This window comes from Pan troglodytes, chromosome 6 (assembly GCF_028858775.2).
Source record: "Pan troglodytes isolate AG18354 chromosome 6, NHGRI_mPanTro3-v2.0_pri, whole genome shotgun sequence".
Lineage (NCBI taxonomy): Eukaryota > Metazoa > Chordata > Mammalia > Primates > Hominidae > Pan > Pan troglodytes.
The window spans coordinates 28,121,950-28,142,294 of NC_072404.2; the positions used below are offsets into that span (position 1 = coordinate 28,121,950).

The window sequence follows — 20,345 nt, forward strand, 5'->3', positions numbered from 1 at the left end:
GCAAAAATCCCACATTTGAATAAAAATGGTGAATATACAAGAGGGCACAGTTGACTGTACTGCTGGAAACCACTGTCCCATTCCAATACCCCCAAAAACACAGACTCTCAAAGAGTACATTGGCAACTCTGTATTACAGACGTCACTTCTGCTTTCCTTTATCATGATTAGGGGTCACAGTAGATGAGAACTGTTCCCTAAGTGATATAGGTAAATATCTTTCTGCACACACTATCACCTAGATAACAAAGTTTATATGCCATTGTCAACAGGAACAACTATGTTATGAAGAGGTAGACTGAGTCCCACTGTCCATTAACAAATGCTTCTAGAATGAACAATGGAATTTTAGAACTTGAAGGAACTTAGCAACTGTCTAGTCCAACCACTCATCTTGGCCAAGGTCACATTGTTGGAAGAAATAAGAATCAAGGCCCTTAATCTCAGTACAGGATATTTTCAATTTTGCAGGCCGATTGCCCCCCAGTTGAAGAGATGAAATTCTCCTCTCTGCCATTTATTTTCATTTCTAAATACCACTCCAGCATCTTACCTCATTTTCTTCAGTCTTTTAGCCTGGGGATTTTTCCAGCAAGATTATGTCAACTAAATCCACAGTGAACACTTTGCTGCCCATCCCTTCCTTTTCAGAGGGTCTTTTGAATGTGACCTTCATGGTATAAACCATTCAGTTATTTCCATTTCCTCTCACTGTCCTCTCGTCTCCCTACTGCCCTCTGCCTATGGCTGTTCCCCAGACTCTATCTTCTACTCGGGTCTTCAATCTGCAACTTCTCCGTGACTGGCTTCCAGAAGCTCTCTGAGCTTCAGACTCTTGTCTCCAGATGTTTCCTGCATATTTCTGTTCTTATCTCCTCAAATGCAACATATCCCCCAAAATCACCTACCTTACTGCATAATTTACTCAACTTCCTAAGAATATCATCATGTCCCCAATCATGCAAGTTCAGAACTTCAGTTATCTCACTCCTCCACCTTTACCCACTCATACTGATTTTTTAAAAATCAATTTCTTTTCTTTTCTTTTTTTTTTTTTTTGAGACGGAGTCTCGCTCTTTCGCCCAGGCCAGACTGCAGTGGCGCTATCTCAGCTCACTGCAAGCTCTGCCTCCCAGGTTCACACCATTCTCCTGCCTCAGCCTCCCGAGTAGCTGGGACTACAGGTGCCCGCCACCACGCCCAGCTAATTTTTTGTATTTTTAGTAGAGACGGGGTTTCACCGTGTTTGCCAGGATGGTCTCAATCTTAAAAAAATTAATTTCTTTGTATTCCTTTTTGAAGTCATCTTTCTTTTGGTTCCCACAAAAACCACCATAAACTAGGTTTTCAACAGCCTCTAACCAATCTCCCTATCTTCAACTTATCTTCACTCTTGAACATCTATTTCATCGCATTAATCTGTTGTTCAAAAAAATCTTTCATTTTTCTTAACCAGGACCTTCTTCTCTAACTTGGTGGGTCTACTTACATTTTTTCATTGTACTTTCTCATTCCTATGCTTGCCCACAATAAATTCCACAGCTAGAATACACATCCTCCTAATTATCATCTCGAAATCCTGACTGTTTTCAATGGTGGTTCAAGTCCAGTGTCTGCAGTGAAGCTTTCTGTTGTGGTCTTGAATTTACGACTTTACTTATTCACCACCTTTCTTTATTCACCACCTTTCTTTGTGCACAATTTCCAACTCCTTTATATATTAGCCTTCTGAATATATCTGTCTTATCTTCTTGGTGTGGCTATAGGAACCAAATCATACATGTCTTTATCACTTCTGAAACTATCCCAATAACTACATTACATTATTTATTATATATTTTTAAATGAGGCATAGTAGGAGAATATTGGAGATAAAAATTCTGAGTTCTGACTCTTGTTTTGTTCTTTCTTGCTGAATGACCTTAGGCAAGCTACTCAAACTCTGTAAGCTTTCGTATCTATAAAATAGACATAATACCACCTACTTCATAGTGCTGTTGTACAGTACAGCTTAGCAGAATGTGTATGTATGTGTGTGTACACACAAACACACAACGTTTAACACAGTTTCTGGCCCATAGTGAATGCTTTTTAAACAGATGGCTAATTATAATTATGCACACCACAGGCACTGCTTTTTGGTCAATATTTTAAACCAAAAAGTTCTAAATATGTTTTCAAAATATGCTGTCAAGATTCCATTTCATGTTTTTTACACCATTGATTATCATATTGATATGATTAGGCTTTGAGTCCCACCCAAATCTCATCTTGGATTGTAATCCCCAGGTGTTTAGGGAGAGACCTGGGGGGAAGTGATTGTATCACGGGGGCAGTTTCCCATGCTGTTCTCATGATAGTGAGTGAGTTCTCACAAGATCTGATGGTTTTATAAGTGTGTGACACTTCCTCCTACCCACTCTCACTCTCTCTCTCTCCTGCTGCCATGCAAGACGTACCTGGTTCCCCTTCCACCAGGATTGTAAGTTTCCTGAGGCCTCCCCAAACATGTGGAACTGTAAGTCAATTAATCCTCTTTCCTTTATAAATTACCCAGTCTTAGGTAGTTCTTTAAAGCAGTGTGACAACAAATGAACACACATATTTAATAAAAAATTACTTTTCTAAGCTGCATTCCAGAAGAGTAGGAAAGACACTTTCAATCTTCAAGCTGTGCCCAGTTGACAAGACCTAGTGTATAAAACTCTGTACAGACCAGTTTCATCCTTACACATAACCCAATCAACCATGATTTTCAGCAATTACCATTTTAATAATGGAGTTAAAGCAGAACTAAATAATTTTTGGGGAAGGCTAGAAAAGTTTCCAAACAGCCAAGTCGATAGGTGCAAGTTCGGTGATGTAGGATTGCTAGAGCCTGTCAAAAACTGAAACTCAAGGATTAGTGACCACAGTCAGCTTTTCCTATGAAGAAAGCCATGAACTCTACTTCAACCAATTACAAAGTCTAATCAATAGCTTTAAAAACCACAATGAAAATGTTGCAATATGGTACATTAAAAACTAGCGACCTGGCCTTTTTTGGCTGAAGTAATACTTTTTTTTCCCTAATGAAAGAGTCTTTTCTCCTTTGTGTAGCAGGTCACAACTTTCCTAGGTTAACGCATACTGTATTTAAAAAATCAGATACTACACCTCCACCTCCACAAAGGTTGCAGGAACTTTCCACCAGAAATATCTATGATCTCATGAAGGGAGGCTCCATCCCCATATAGAAAGTCAAAGCCACTGTCTCCCTCTGCCTTGCCTCATACCTCCCACAATGATGAGCAGCCACAGGGAAAATCTCTCTCTACACCATCACCCAAAGAACTTCCCTTCTAGAACCCCAGCTTCATTATTTCTGCACCCCTAGGCAGGAAAATTGCATGGTCTTACCGCAGATGTTAGACGCACAAGTATTTCATCACTGCTTTCTTCGGAGTCTTCAATTTTCTGATGAGACCTTTGGAAAAAAAAAAAGAACAAATTACTTTTCAGTTTTAGTTGCTCGAATTTATCTACCAAGTTAGGAAGAATAAAGGGCAAATAATGTCATTGTTATTATATTAGCAAAAGTACTCATGAAAATAACAAAGGTTGTGATGGTAACTCCATAGGAACATAATCCTCTTGCAGGCCAAATGTTCTCACAAAATCAATTAGCAAGAAACTCTTTACAATGCACCAATTGAATCCTGAGGATGGGGTATTACTCACCCCATGATACAGCAGAATAACCCTGACATGCCAGTTGTAAAATATATGGGCTTGCACAGAAGGTAGATGCAAATAAAAGGTGGTTAAGTGCTGAAATTTCCTCTAAATTTAAATGGAATCCAGATTTTGAAAATATGAAATGTGAACTTTCCACTGAAATTGAGTTTTAGCCAAAACAAACTTACTATAAAACGGTATTATTATAGGCCTAATACCACTATGGGAATTATGAGGAATACAAAAATGCAGAAGTTTTGTATAGCTTTGTATTTGCTTTCTCAAGAGATTACCGCCCAGCTAAGAAGCTAAGAATATTATGCACGTGTTAAATAACTAATGAGATGTGTAACAATGTAAGATCAGTTTGTTTGTTTGTTTGGGGAAAACGATCTTTTTAACTTAATTCATGAAAAAAGACTTCACCAAATGTATATTCTAACAGACAAAATTATCTACTTCTTAAGAACAATCTTATAAACTACATTTTTTCCTAGTTTGGTCAAAGAAAAAAATTGACTAATGCAATTGAATATATAAAATTGTCTCCAAGATCTATTTCCACAAGCAATCCCTTTCAATGTATGCTGTGGACAGGGGGCGGAGGGGGGATTGGAGGTAACTGCCCTGCAGAGCAGTATTAACAGCATCACAGTCCAGCGATTGATTTCAATCTCAGTAACTACAGTGTGTCAGCTGTAACGCCAGCCTTATGGGGCAGGAGGGCTTCTCCCAGCTCATGGGACAGCTGAAAAGCAGCTCTTTAAGAAAGGAAATGCCAGTTGGATCAATTCTGGCATTGCCTTCTTGTTTCTGTAAATGTTATTAAACCCTTTTCCAGAAAGAAAGTCCCACCCTTCAAATCACAGCAATGCACTACAAACCACTGCCTTTACAAAAATTGCAAGATACAGGTATGAAGCAGTGCTGATGTTGTCAAATAACTTAAGCGCTCATGCAGCAAAGTGTTCGAGATGCTTGCTAACAATCTGCCCAATAAAAACTGTGGGAACTGAGCATTATAACTTGGGATCTTTTTTTAATAAGGTTACCTGGATGATGAGTATTTCGAACAAGCTTTATTATTAAGATTCTCTATTCACAAGGCTTCTGTGGTTATACTGAGAACAGACTGGAAACGCTTTATAACCTCAACCACCAAACCAGATTTATGTGATTAAGCTGAGGTGACTGAAAAGACAGGAAATTAAGAACCAAAGGCACTAGAGGCAAGAGAACAAAACAAGGGCTTCTGCTGCTTTGTCTGTGTCTGTAGTGACACATGGGCTGGTTGTGCCTTTTCATGTTTCTCAGGCCCCAACAGACACCCGAAGTATTAGTTAACGAGCATGAGGTATTTTGCACTAGCACAGATTCTCTCATGAATCTGTTTTCAACAAGCTGCTGAAAGGAACTCAAAATTCCAAGAGAAGCTCTTGTATATGAGACTGGTAACTAACAGTTGAGCTGCTGCTGTTTTAGTGACAAACAATTTAGTCCCTGTTTGGAAGCAAAAGTGTCTTTCATTGATCTTCCAGCACAAACCATGCCTTAGCAAAAACATCTCTTAAGGAAATATGTGTAAGAGGGACAGAGTGATGATCTCCCAAGAGCTGTCCCACAGCCCATATCCCACTGTTATCACCTCAATCACCAAGATTTAAGCCCAGAACTCCCAAGTATCTCTCTAGCTTCTGGCTCTCCCCTGAGATTGCCCTGTTTTTCCATCTGCCTTCAAAGTGGCTCTATGTGGCAATTCCAGGAACTTTATTTTCACCCACATGGGTACCTTACAGGCTAATTCAACCTAACTCACACTGAACTCCTCTCTTACCTCCTGCCCTCAGCTCTCCCCTTGGAATCATGGGTCCTGTTCACCCTAGAGCCATCCCTTCCCTCCTCACTCCGGCCTTTGGGAAGTCACCAGATCCTCTCAATTCCCTTCCTTCCCTGCCAAGCCTCTTTGACAGTCTAGGCTCTCAACTTCGCTTGAACAAATTATTTTAACCACCTTCTAACAAGCTTGTCTCTGGTTTCTCTTCTTGTACCCAGATGCCTAAAGATATCAGGATCACCTTTCTAAAACCCAGATCTGGTCCTGCTCTTCTCCAGACTCCAAACCTTCAAGGATTTTCCTCACTTGCCCACTGAGAGCTCTAGAATTCGGAAATGCTCTTCCTTCCCTGCTAACATGCCCCATGCCCCGCTGCACCAGCACGCAACTGTCCCTCACCTGGCGTAAAAGAAGGTCACGAAGGCAGGACTGGTAGCAACAGGCAACAGCAGGAGAGCCTGAAAAGGGGGAAAGAAGAGAGAAGGCAATACTCGGCCACTCTCCTTTCTTTCACCACTACGGTCACTTTTTACCTTAAACCTCCTCCTCAGCTCTAGACTAAATCGCCCAAAAATACCAGACTCTCTTTTCTCCAGCAAATGTACCTTTTACAAAATTTAAACACATCCTGTTTTAATGTGTGTAAATACTTTTCAGTGCAACCCAGGAAAGACAAAGTTCTCACTTATCCAATCAAAATAAATAAGGAAACAGATGCAGCAGAGGAAAAGCAAGTATAACACTTGCATGTTTTCCATTATTACTAAAGGGAGCTGTGCTGCTCGTGAATGAGAGAGAGAGAGAGAGAGAGAGAGAAGCTCTGGGTCTAGTTTGTCAGTGATTAGAGAAAGAAAATAAAGAAACTCTTACTGGAATCAGCAGGTAATGACAGTGACAAGTGACGTAAGACAGAAAGAGAAGAGAAATAGAGTGACCCCTGGAAGGAAGATCCCTCCCTGAGGGTTTATGCCAACAGATGCTCTCCTTTAGGAATTCCCTGGGTTACCTTTCAAGGTCTCTGCTTACCAGTGCCCCAAGCCAGAACTGATAACTCTCCAGGGGAGAGTGCTGAGTCCTGGTGCTCTAGGCAGATGTCTCTGTAAGTTCAAGAGGTCTGCAATATCTAAGGGTGTCACTGTGAGGATGCAGAGATGACAAAAACCTATGGTCCTCCACCCTCATCCCTCTAACCATCAAACTGGATGCATTATCATTATGTCCACTCCTACCCAAAAGGAAAATAACAAAAAGCCCTGCCCTTCCTATAGTCTTCGTCACCTTAATTGATGGCAACTCCATCCTTCCAACTGGAAGTCATCCTTGAACCCCTTTCTCTCATACTCTGCCTTGTATCCACCCTGAAATCCTACTGGCTCTTCAAGACATATCTCTCACCTGACCATGTCTCAACACCTCCATCACTGCCACTGTGGTCCCAGCCACAACATCTCTCACCTGGACCCAGAAGCCAGCATAGTCTTGCTAAAATGTAAGTTAGTTCATGTCCCTCTACTCAAAATCCTTGAATGACTTCCCATCTCACTTAGCATAAAGCCAAAATCTTTTTATACTTAAAAATATGTAATTAACAAAGATATCTATTCAAGGTGTGCCACATGATTATTTGTGAATACACTGTGATTAGCACAATCAAACTTATTAACACCCATCACCACTCATGCTGTACATTAGACCTCCAGAACTTGCTCAATTTAATAAATGAAAGTTTGTATGCTTTGATCAACATCTCCCCATTTCCCCTACCCATGATGTCTATATTCTAGACAAGTAAGTTTTGCTTAACAAAGCAAATTCCTATGAAAAAAGAAGTGGGATGGTGGAAGAATGAGAATTAGATTTTTCTTGAGATCTTTGATATCATGAATACAAACACTGTTCACCTTCTCAAGAGAAGATGATTTTTCACAGCATCCGGCTACTAGTTATGCTTATAGAAAAAATGTACTAAACGGGAATTATGAATGGGAAAGGTTTCATTAAGAGTCCAGAGTGTATAGTTATATATTAATCTAAACTGAATAAAATTAGATTTTTCACATTTGATTTTGAGGATTTGAGTATTAATGTTTAATATTTAATTAGATGGCTCAATTTCAAATGCTAATATAATCAGGCCTAGATGTCCAATTTTTGCAAAATTCCTGTACTACTCTTAAATATAAGTGTACTCTGATAAAGATAAGCAATCTGTTCCCACACCTGAAATAAGCCTTGTCTATAAACAATGGAAATTTTGAAGGACTTAGTGTTTCCTTGGGAGAGGAGGTAATGAGTAATCACAAAGACTAGGACTAGCTGATTTCATAACACTTTTTACAAAAACAGTTTAAAGTAATAAGTGGAAATTTTGTTCACTTATGATGCCAATACAAATCTTATGCCAAGTTCCATCACAAAAATTTTTTGAAAAATACTAAAAAAAAAAAAAGTTTGTTTACCCACACGGTATTTCCTCCTCTCCCAGTGTCATGAGGATCTAATTAGGAAAAGTTAAGTTAGGAGTACAAAGGGTAGGCTTCGGACTTCGGAATAGCAGACTTGAACTTAAGCTCTCTGGCCAGAGAGTGTGAATCCATCACCATTTCAGAAACTAAGGAGGCCAAGGGATGTCTCATGTTGCTAATAAACATCAGGTAGTAAGAAAAAACCAGGCAGGATAAGGAGAACAAAGGAGGCAGAAGTGAGGGGGTGGTGGAGGTGCTATTTTGTATAGGGTGGTAAGAGGAGACAGGGACCTGAATTTTGGAAACCATCACTGTGAGACGATGTTAAGTACATGACTGGGTGAGGGCACATCCAAAGTGAGAGCAGAAGAAATAAGAGAAGTCCAAGACTGACCTCTACTGTGTTTAGAGGTCACTGCTTCAAAATGTAGGTTTCATTATTTAGGGACAGCCAGTCTGAATAATCTGAGGCAAACAGCTCAAGAGATGACTGGCATTAAAAAGACAGATTTTACTCACAGTTCCCAAGAGGAGGGGGGATGACACACAAGGAGGAGCCACACAGGGAGGCACCAGTGTCAGTCAGGAGGCAGAGGACATGGGGGAAAATGTGGGAAATAACCTTTATTGTGATTTCCCCAGAATAGAACGGGTAAGGCAGGGTAAACAGGCTGAGGATAGACTGTTTGATTAACTTCAGCAGGACCAAAAGCATAGGGACTGCCCCTAACTGTTTGGTACCTGGAGCTGGGGTGATTAGGGCAGGTGAAAAGTAGCCCAGAAGGTGAAAGCCCAATAAAAAAAGTGGTTATGTTATGAGCTCTGGAATGGCTGGCTTACCTATGAAAGGTATGCTCCCAGCAAAGCTAGCAGGTAAGTTCTCTACTATCTCTAGGAATGGACTATTCCTGGGTTGGGCAGTCTCTCCAGGGTCAGCAAGGCCCCAGATGTCAAAGCACTGAAACACAGTTAATACAATCAGGAAAAGGAAGGATTAGCAAAGGAGCCTTAAAAGCAGCAGCTAGTGAGACAGAAGAGCCAAGAGATGTTATCCTAGAGGCCAAGTGGAAAAACTGTGTGCCAAATGCTGCTGTCATGTCAAGTAAGATGAGGACGGAAAAATCAGCATTTTGGCATTTGGCAACATGGAAGACTTCTGTGATCTTGACAAGGTTGCCTTCAGTGGAGTGGTACTGTCGAAAGCCTGAATGGAGTAGATTCAGAAAAGAATAGAAGAGGTAGAGAAAGTAACCATAAATATATCTTTTGAAGAGTTTTGCTGTAAAAGGGAACAGAGACATTGTGCAGCAGCTAGAGGGAGATATAGGGAAATATCAACACATGCTGAAAAGAACAATCCAGTAGAGGAAAAAGCTGATGAAGCAGGAAAAAAATGAGATTTCAGAAATGAGATCCTTGAGTAGGGGTGCAGAGACGGGATCAGTGCACAATGTGAGGAAACTGACCTTAAATAAGAATGTGGACAATGCATCCATTTTTATCAGGAGCAAAGATAGAGTCCACCAATACAGATGCAGGCAGGTTGACAGATTTGGTAAATAAAACATGAGAAAGATAGTTTTTAAAATGTTCCTTTCAATGAAATAAAAAGCAAGGAAAAAGAGGTAAGAGGGGAGCAATTGTGATACAGTTTTCTAGGAGACTGAATATACCAAGAAATGAACAGGACCACCCCACAGCATTGAAGACCCACTCAAGATTAAAGGCCATGAATATAAAATGAGACTGATCATCCTTAGACTCCTTAACGAACCACCTCTTCCATCTACCTTTAAAATCTGACAGAACAAGACGCTAGATGGCCATGGCCAGTGATGGCTGAAGAGAGAGGAAGTATTGATCCTGTGATTTTTTTATGTATATAACTATGTCATCTGCAAAGAGAGATGGCTTTATGTTTTCCTCCAAATATATGCCTTTTATCTCTTTTTCTTGACTTTTTGCACTGGGCTGAGCGGAAGAGGTATACTAAAAGAAGATATATTAGCCTTGTTCTGATCTTAGTAGGCAAGCATTTAGTCTTTTACCATTAAGTATGATGCAAGCTATGGGTTTTGTATAAAGTCTTATCAGATTGAGGAAGTTCTCTTATATTTCTATTTTTCTGAGAATTTTTATCTTGAAGGGTTACATTTTCTCTAATTCTTTCTCTGCATCTATAAAATTTATCATATAATTTCTCTATTTTTAGCTTGTGAATATGGTGAATTATATTGAATGATTTTTGAGTGTTGAGCCATCCTTGTATTTCTAGGGTAAACTCCCCTTTTTCATAATGTATTTATAATTTTTATATGTGAGGAAGATTGTGTCTATACTAATGAGTCATACTGTTCTGTTTTTCGTTTTTTTTTTTTTTTGAGATGGAGTTTCACTCTTGTTGCCCAGGCTGGAGTGCAATGGCATGATCTTGGGTCACTGCAACCTCTGCCACCCCAGTTCAAGCAATTCCCCTGCTTCAGTCTCCCTAGTAGCTGGGATTACAGCCATGCACCACCACGCCTGGCTAATTTTTTTGTATTTTAGTAGAGATGGGGTTTCTCCATATTGGTCAGGCTGGTCTCAAACTTCTGTCCTCACGTGATCCGCCCGCCTCAGACTCCCAAAGTGTAGGGATTACAGGCATGAGCCACCGCGCCCAGCCTTACTGTTTTCTTTCTCTGAAATTTGTCATGACAGTGCTGGCCTCATAAAATGAATGTGAAACAGTCACTCCTCTTTAATTTTCTGAAAGAGGCTGTATAGAAATGACATAATTTGTCTATGGTCATACAACCCTGAAGGTGCCCGATCTTGTCCTATCTTAGAGGCTAAGCAGGATTGGGCCTGGTTCGTACTTGGATAGGAGAAATGACTTAAGTTATTTTTTAAATGTTTAGTTAAATCTGCCAGTAAACTTATGTAAGCCCATTGTTTCCTTGTTTGAAGGGCATCAACTACAAATTCAATTACTTTAGTATACATAATTCTATTCAGATTCTTGTTGAAGGACCATAGGTAGTTAATGTCTTTCAAAGAATGTGTCCATTCCACCTAAGTTTTCAAATTAATGATCATATAGTTGTTCATAATATTCATTTGTTAGCTTTCAAATGTAAGTCTGCAGTGATATTCCTTCTTTTATTCCTGATATTGGCAATTTGTCTTTTTGTTTTCTTCAACACTCTGGTGAGAGATTTCGTACTTTTTTTTTTTTTCCAAAGAACCAACTTAGTTTCATTATTTTTTTTTCTAATTTCTTTTCACTTACATCGATTTTTGTTATCTTTATTAATTTCTTCTTTGTAGTTTGTTTTTCTTTGGCTAGCTTTCTGAGGTGGAAGCCCTGATCATTGATCTAAGACATTTATTCTTTCCTAATATAAGCATTAAAATCTATCGATTTTCCTCTAAGTATTGCTTTAGCTGCATCCCATAATTTTGAGCATGTTATGTTTTAATGTACATTCTATACTAAATATTCCTTATTTCCTTTGGGACTTCCTCTTTCACCCATGAGTTACTTCAAAGTATGATGATTTCCAAATAGTAGATTTTACAAATATCATATTACCTTTAAATATATTATTGTATATGCCTCTTTATCCTTCCCGAATTATCTTTTGTTATAATCATAATATGTATTACATCTACATACACTGAAAAGCCCACCAAATGTTTCCTTTCAATAGTCATATATATTTTAAAGAAATAAAAATAAAAAATGCCTTTGATTTTTATCTAAATATCTACCACTTACGTAGCTTTTCCTTTATTCCTGAATTTCCAACTTTCCCTCTGATATTGTTTCTATTCAACCTGAAATTTTTCCTTTAGATTTCTTTTAGAAACGGTCAGCTAGCAAAAAATTCTGTTAGTTTTCCTTCATCTGAGAATGTCTATTTCACCTCCATTTTTAAAATCTGTTTTCACTGTAGAGGATTGACAGTTCTTTCTCCCCCCTCCACCCTCCCCCACCTTAAAGACTTTCTTCCACTGGCTTCTGGCCTCCATGGTTTCTAACATAAAACCTCTAATTATTTGAATCATTACTCCTCCTGTAGGTAATGTGTCATTTTACTCTAGCTGCCTCCAAGATATTTTCATTATTTGTTTCTTAGTTGTTTTTAAGTATCTAGGAGTATGTTTCTCTGAGTGCTCCTGTTTGGGGTTCACTGGACCTCTTGAATCTACAGATTTGTCTCTCACTCAATTTGGGAAGCTTTTCGTCATTATTTAAAAGTTTTTTTCCTGCACCCATCTCTTTGTCCTCTCCTGGGATGCCAACATGTGTTAGACTTTACTACAGTGTCCACCAAGTCCCTGAGACTATTCATCTTTTTCAATGTTTTTTTTTTCTTGTCCTGCACACTGGATAATTTATAATGATCTATCTCCAGGTCACCTCTATTTTGCTATTGAGCCAATTCAACAAATTTTTAATTTCAAGTATGTTTTTCAGTTCTAAAACTACATTTGGTTCTTTTTTTATTGTTTGTTTTCTATTTCTTGACTAACAACTTCTATCCCTCTATTCATTTGAAATTTGTTTACCTAATGGGGCATAGTTAAAATAGCTGTCATCAAGTCTTTAATAATTTCAATATCTGAGTCATCTCAGGGTAGACATTAATTGCTTTTCCTTTGACAAATGGTCATATTTTCCTGATTATTTTGTGTTAAGTAATTCTGTATTACATCCTGGCCATTTTGAACATAATGCTATACAGCCTCAATGATTCCAGCTGCAGTTCAGTTTTCAATGCCTTTTCTATGGTACCTTGGGTCTGTCCCACAGATGTCCAGCTCAGGAAACTCACATTTGTGTAGTTCATACACAAAATTAATGAATCCCTTCCCTAGGTTTACCCTCTCCTGGATTCCCCTACACTCTCAGACTAGCTGGGGCTCCTCTGCCCAGTTCTGAACAAAACCAAACACTCCTTTTCTATCATCTGCCTGCACTGCCACCACCACAGAGCTCTGAACCTGGGACAAACCTGTAAGAAAAAAGGAGAATCAAGACAAGGATTTCTCCATCCACCCCACCCCATCACACTCTTCAAAACTATAGGGACCCATTTTCCTGATTCTTCTTGCCAGAAAGATGGGGTTTCTACTATAGATTTTGACAACTGTGCCACCACTGATCTCCCTGTCTACATCTGAGGCCTGCCTTTGAGGCAACGCTGGGAAATAAAAGAAACGGAAAGGGAAAACTCACACCTGTGTAGGTCACTTCTCCAAAGTTTCACTTCGTTCCATAATTTGCCTGCTTTTGTTTACTTTTGAGGGGCCTCGGGTAGTTATTGTTTGTATTTTATCTAGAGGTTTCAGCTGTAATCAATACAAGAGATAGGCTGTAGTAGACTTGCTCCATCTTGGCCTGAACCTGTAGCTCCATCAATAGATTATTCTTCATAAGACTCTTCAATGGAATTCGTTATTATCTTGCCATAGTTAACGTCTCATAAACAAGAGGCCAAAAACTCAAGGTTTGCAGCAAAAAAATTAAGAGTAGGGCCAGGCGCGGTGGCTCACGCCTGTAATCTCCGAACTTTGGGAGGCCAAGGCGGGTGGATCACAAGGTCAGGAGATCGAGACCATCCTGGCTAACACAGTGAAACCCCATCTCTACTAAAAATACAAAAAATTAGCTGGGCGTGGTGGCGGGCGCCTGTAGTCCCAGCTACGTGAGAGGCTGCGGCAGGAGAATGGTGTGAACCCGGGAGGCGGAGCTTGCAGTAAGCCGAGATCTTGCCACTGCACTCCAGTCTGGGTGGCAGAGTGAGACTCCGTCTCAAAAAAAAAAAAAAAAAAAAAATTAAGAGTAGATAGGCTGAAAATATGCATTTCAGTTCTATTGTTAAATGTAATAAGATAATGAAAATGTAGAAAACACAAAAGACAGGAATAACCTATAACAAAAACTAATTTTCAATAGTTGGGAAGAGCTGAATATTCCACACAGTAATTACAGATTTTTTAATGAATTTAGAAATGAACTGTATGAAATATTTTCATTTCTCAGGAAATAATTTTGTTTTTTTTCCCACAGCTTCAGAACCTTCGTGATAAGCTCCCAGGTATCACTTGTGGCACACGACTTGCCAGCTTGCTATCTGTATGAACTGAGCTCAACCCCTGTTAGTCGCCGAAGGCCTTACATTATTTACATATCGTCATATCCCTCACAAGGCCAAACACGGAAGCTTAAGATCAGTAGATGCCTGGTAAGTAAGTTGCTCCACAGAGTGCTGGTGACAAGTGGTTGTCTTTTCCCAGACCCTCTGCTCCCTGTTCATCTTCCTCACCTAAACATTAAGAGAAGCAAATTCCACGATCTTGTAATCCCTTTTGGATACAAATATGTATGAAGCTAAATTTGTGGACTTTTCAGAAGTGTCAGCCAAGTGGCGACAGGCAGCATGTTTGGTAAAATCTTTCTATCACAGTAATATTAGCCAGTCAGGACAGAGAAGGGGCTGTTTCAGCAGAAGCCATGTGGCTGAACAGGGTGTATATGGGAGCCACAGCCAGACCTTAGGAGTATCAGCAATGCCAACAGACATCTAGGAAGGCCAATCAGCCAGGCAGGACCACCAGCATTAATCAAGCTGACACCCAACTTACACCAGCCTCATGCTCCAACAGCAGACGCCAACAGAATGCCAAGAACAGTTATATCTCAGGGGCACAAAGGAGCTGGCTGCCCATCCACTCGCAAGACCAGTGAGGACGAAAAAATGCCTACTCTGACAGGAGAGCCTCCCCTGTCCTCCTCTGCCAAGGTCAAGGTGCCCAGACCACTCGCTATGTACCCAGAGGCTACCTTGAGAAACAGGGAGAAATACAGAGACTGGGCTCTTTTACTAAAAGACACTAAAAAGTTAACTAGAGAGACTTTTTAAATTCCTATATTAGAATAACTTTACTAAAGGGTGCTTCTTCCCCCCACCCCCCACCCCCCGCCTTTTTTTTTTTTTTGGCCATTTCTGCAGGATGGCAGTTCATGTAGACAAACATCAGATCACTTAGAGAAAAACAAAGAAGCTACATTTTCTTTCCATATTTGAGTGTAATATGAGTTAAATTTTAGCAGTCCTCTATGTCTTAATCACAGCATAAATGTTAACTATTGTGTAAGTGGTAGGATACAGTTTTATGCATTCAAGCTTCACAGACTGTCTATTCAAAGCCCTACCCACTCCCACCCCTGGCAAGCTGGGAGCTGCTATAACCACAGCTGAATTGAAATAGTCAAGTTCCCTCACAGCCTAAAGGCCCAAACAAGGTAGTGTTAGAAGCATCTTACCAGTCCCAAGGGAATAATTAGACTGCCTTTTCCTACGCTGTTATTTCATCATTCCTCACTGATTCTTCCCTGACTCTCTGCTTAAAATAAAAGAGCTAGAAACAGTACATTCTGGATAACTTGATTTGGCTGTCTGTTGGAAGGAGATACCATAACTGTTCTTTTTTCCCCCAGAGATAGTACCCTTGACAACTGATTCAGTCACTTTTTTTTTCTAATTATCTATTCAGTTTGGGTATAAAAGTTATTTTGTATAAAATTCTGTTTCTTCAAACTAGCTTAGAAAACTTCCAACAGCTTCATTTCCCCTCCTGCTTTAAAGGTTCTTTTTTAAATGAGAAAAATCCCCTTTACTATTTTTAGAAATGCATTTGTATGGAACAAAATTGTGTTTACATAGAGCCATTAAATGGCTTCCTTGCATTATTTTGAAGACACTTAGAAGACAGCAAATTAGAGGGGCCTAACGTAGATAGGCTCACACAGGTAGGTATCAGTAGCCTTTAAACGTCAAAAAGGTTATTAAAAGGAACACAAAATTGGGTTTTCAGCAAATGAATGGACAATGTAAGAATCAAGAGGGCACTTGAATAAAATGGATAGAAACAAAGCATCATAGAACTAAGAATGGCATGGAAGCATGGAATTTTTTTAAATACAAAATGCAAGAGCAGTAAGTTACTGAAAGCAGTAGCAACATGGACTGGAGACATCATGGAAGTTTTGTGGTCAAGGCAGGACTGGGGCTTCCCCTTGAGGGCTGGGTAGAATTTGACTGGAAAAAGGCAAGAAGAGCAGAGGAAAGAGCAAGAGTATCACACTGGCATGAGGAAGTAAAGAGGGGTGGGCCAGGGGTGAAAAGAATGGGATAGGATCATGCATGTGCAACCACAGAAAGTACTGGGACAGTGCAACTGAATGAGGACAATGTCCATGGACATCTTTTCTCTGATCACAGTATATTCCAAGTCTAGATAAGCCAAAGCTCAGATCTCCAAAATTAGGCCAAAAACATTCTACCATAACATAAAAGTTGGCTTATGATTGTAGTATTGAAAAAAAAAAAGGTATATACTGTCTCTCTCTAGAAGAGACCTGCAATGGTTTAATAATTTTATCTTTATATATTTAGTACTTTAGAACAGACAGGTCCATAGGTTCCCCAATGACAATTTTGCTGTATGAGTCAGTTACTACTCCCAAATGCACACATTCACACCAACAGAAAAAACTTGCTGATAAACATGGCATGCTATATAGCGATTCTCAACTCCAGAGCCTAAGATTTGTGTTTACAGTGATCAGTATGACAAAAGACTGCAAGTAATCTGGAGTTACTATTAGGATGCAAATTTTATAATTTTTCATTTTTAGAAATTAGAGTAGACCCAAGGTTTCTCTATAACAAGGTCATTTCACTGGCATTCCAATTTGTTTTCCGAGTGGCAGAGAAGGAGGTGGAGTTAAATCACGAGGACAGCTTGCAAGTTTATTTCCACGGTCCTATGCCCCAGTGAATCTGGGCATGCACATGGGATTATGCACACCTCCATCTTGTGTGCAGGACAGGAAAGGCTGGAAGGAGCTGCTGAAGAACGCCAGTCCCAAACAGTCACAGCTAGCCACAGCCATCTCTGGTTTAAAATCATGCCACTCCTTTTTAGGAAGCTTGTTAAAGTTCATTGAACTGCTCCTTGACTTTTCTCAGGACACTTCTGACCTATATTAAGAGCATATCACAATACAGGACATTTCCTAGAGTCAGACCAATTGAATGGTATCTGAATTCTGCTTTACTATTGCAAGGTCCTTTATAGACAGCAGTGATGGGAAATCCATAATCATTTCACCAGAGCTTAGTCTAACACTTTTATAGCTTCTGTTTATAATTTTATAGGAAGGGGTCCTAGAATGATCCCCATAACTTCTGGGGAAGGACACATAATATCAGGTGTTAAAAGCACAGTCATTAAAGCCAGACACACACAGATTCAAACACTAAAACTCCACTTAATCCTTGTGTGACCTTGGACGGGTTACCCGATCTCTGTACCTAAATTCCCCTCTTATTTAATAGAGATAATAATAGTACCTGTCTTATAACATTCTTCTGAAAGTAAAATAATGAATATAAAGCATTTAGCACAGTGCCTGACCTAAAATTCATTCTCTACAATCAACCTTTCTATTAGCACAGTCTCATCAATATTCTGAAGCTTATTCTCCTAAAAACAGTCCATATTAACTATTCAGTATTGTCACTTAACAGGAGATTTTATTTATTTTTTCTCTTTTTTTTATTTTTCTGGGTACAGAGTAGGTATATATATTTACGGGGTACATGAGATGTTTCGATACAGGCATGCAGTGTGAAATAAGGACATCATAGAGAATGGGGTACCTATCCTCTCAAGCATTTATCCTTTGAGTTACAAAAAATCCAATTGCACTCTTTAAGCTATTTTAAAATGCACAATTAGGTTATTATTGGTATGGTTACCTTGTTGTGCTATCAAAGAGTGGGCCTTATTCATTCTTTCTAACTTTTTTTTGGTACCCATTAACCATCCACACCTCCCCACTAGTCCCCAATTACCCTTCCTAGCCTCTGGTAACCATCCTTCTACTGTGTTCATGAGTTCAATTGCTTTCATTTTTAGACCCCACAGATAAGAACATGCAATGTTTGTCTTTCTGTGCCTGGCTTATGTCATTCAACATAATGCCCTCCAGTTCCATCCATGTTGTTGCAAATGACTATCTCTCATTCTTTTTTATGGCTGAATAGTATTCCATTGTGTATATGTACCACGTTTTCTTTATCCATTCATCTGTTGATAGACACAGAGGTTGCTTCCTAATCTCAGCTATTGTGGACAGTGATGCAAAAAACATAGGAGTGCAGGTATCCTTTTGATATATAACCTTTCTTTTGTGTATACACTCAGCAGTGGGATTACTGGATACTATGGTTGCTCAATTTTTACTTTTTTGAGAAACTTCAAACTGTTCTCCATAATGGTTGTACTAATTTACATCCCCACCAACAGTGTACAAGGGTTCCCTTTTCTCTGCATCCTCCTTAGCATTTGTAATTGCTGTCTTTTGAACATAAGCCATTGTCTTTTGAATATAAGCCATTTTAACTGGGGTGAAATGATATCTCACTGTAGTTTTGATTTGCATTTCTCTGATGATCAGTGGTGCTGAACACCTTTTCATAAACCTGTTTGTCATTTGTATGTCTTTTTTTGAGAAATGTCTATTCAGATCTTTTGCCCATTTTTAAATTGAATCATTAGATTTTTTCCTATAGAGTTGAGTTCCTTATATATTCTGGTTATTAATCCCTTGCCAGATGGGTAGCTTACAAATATTTTCTCCCATTCTGTGGGTTGTCTCTTCACTCTGTTCATTGTATCCTTGCTGTGCAGGAAGATTTTCAACTTAATGTGATCCCATTTGTCCATTTTTGCATTAGTTGCCTGTGCTTGTGGAGTATTGCTCAAGAAATTTTTAGCCAGATCAATTTCCTGAAAATTTTCCCCAATCTTGTAGTTTCATAGTTTGAGCTCTAAAAGTCTTTAAACCATTTTGATTAGATTTTTTATATGGTGAGAGATAGGGGTCTAGTTTCATTCTTCTGCATGTGGATAGCCAGTTTTCCCAGCACCATTTATTAAAGAGACTGTGTCTTCCTCAGTGCATGTCTTGGCACCTTGTTGAAAACGAGTTCACTGTAGGTGCGTGGGTTTGTTTCTGGGTTCTCCATTCTGTTCCATTGGTCTATGTGTCTGTTTTCATGCAATTACCATGCTGTTTGGGTTACTATAGCTCTGTAGCATAATTTGAAGTCAGGTAATGTGATTCCTCCAGTTTTGCTGTTTTTGCTTAGGGTAGCCTTGGCTATTCCGGATCTTTTGTGGTTTCATATAAATTTTAGGATTGTTTTTTCTATTTCTGGGAAGAATGTCATTGGTATTTTGGTTGGGATTGCATTGAATCTGTAGATTGCTTTGGGTAATATGGATATTTTAACAACATTGATTATTCTAATCCATGAACATGAAATATTTTTTCCATTTGTGGTGTCCTCTTGGATTTCCTTCATCAGTGTTTACAGTTTTCATTATAGAGATCTTTCACTTCTCTGGTTAGTTCCTAGGTATTTAATTTTATTTGTGTCTATTGTACACGCTGGTGTAAATGGTGGAGGTGAGGTGGTATCAGTGATTCAGTACTGTTTTTTCTATTTCTTCAGTGCTTCTTTCAGCAATATGGAACTATAACCGGGTATTATGAGTGCTCACCTGATTTTTGGTTCTTATGAAGGTGTTTTTTTCTGTGTAGATAGTTGTTAAATTAGGGTCATTGCCTGGGAGACAATTGGTGGAAACTTCAATTCCCTAATCTTGCTCCACCTCCTTCTCAACAGTCAACTGTCATTTTTTTAACTAATAAGAGTTACCCTTGTTATGGTTATACAGGTATTTCTCTCTGAACCTACTTTCTTATCTATGACATAAAGACCATACTGCTTGGCCCACTAATATCATAGAAGTGAAAGAGTCAACAATATGGGAAAGCATTCTGGACACTGAAGTGTTCTGCATATGTAACAGTTTTTAACTGAAATTTTAATCCATAACTCATAATTCTAAAATAAGCTATCACCATGGATAAACAAAGTCATGTCAGAATCACCACATCATGACTCAAGTCCTGTTCCCAAGCCTTCCCTAATTAATTTTAATTCATTTTAATCATATAGTGATTCAGTATCTTCATGTGATGATTCACGTGTTTTAATTTGCCAAATGTTGCTTCTAGATTATTTTCAGAAACATTCTGTTGAGCTCTTAGGAAAGTCACGACTTGGATAGCGAATAGGATGGGAGTTACTATTTTATTCCAACTTAAGCCCAATCATATGTTTTTTCTTAATTTAGATCATCTACTCCTATAACAATGATAATTTAGAAACCACATGGTACAGATGCTTAGGCATAGGCTT

At 39.0% G+C, this 20,345-nt stretch overlaps 1 protein-coding gene across 8 annotated transcripts in view; it reads right to left on the reverse strand.

Annotated features, from left to right (window-relative positions):
* RAPGEF5 (Rap guanine nucleotide exchange factor 5) overlaps positions 1-20,345 on the reverse strand; it is a 240,791-nt gene that overhangs the window by 170,735 nt on the left and 49,711 nt on the right. For all 8 annotated transcript variants that reach the window (XR_002944583.3, XM_024357764.3, XM_024357769.3 and 5 more), the window contains exon 6: positions 3,400-3,466. Coding sequence is in view for 7 of the 8 variants with exons in the window: in XM_024357764.3 (XP_024213532.1) it covers positions 3,400-3,466 (67 nt within the window). In the remaining variant the exon portion in view is untranslated. The remainder of the gene's footprint in view (positions 1-3,399; positions 3,467-20,345) is intronic.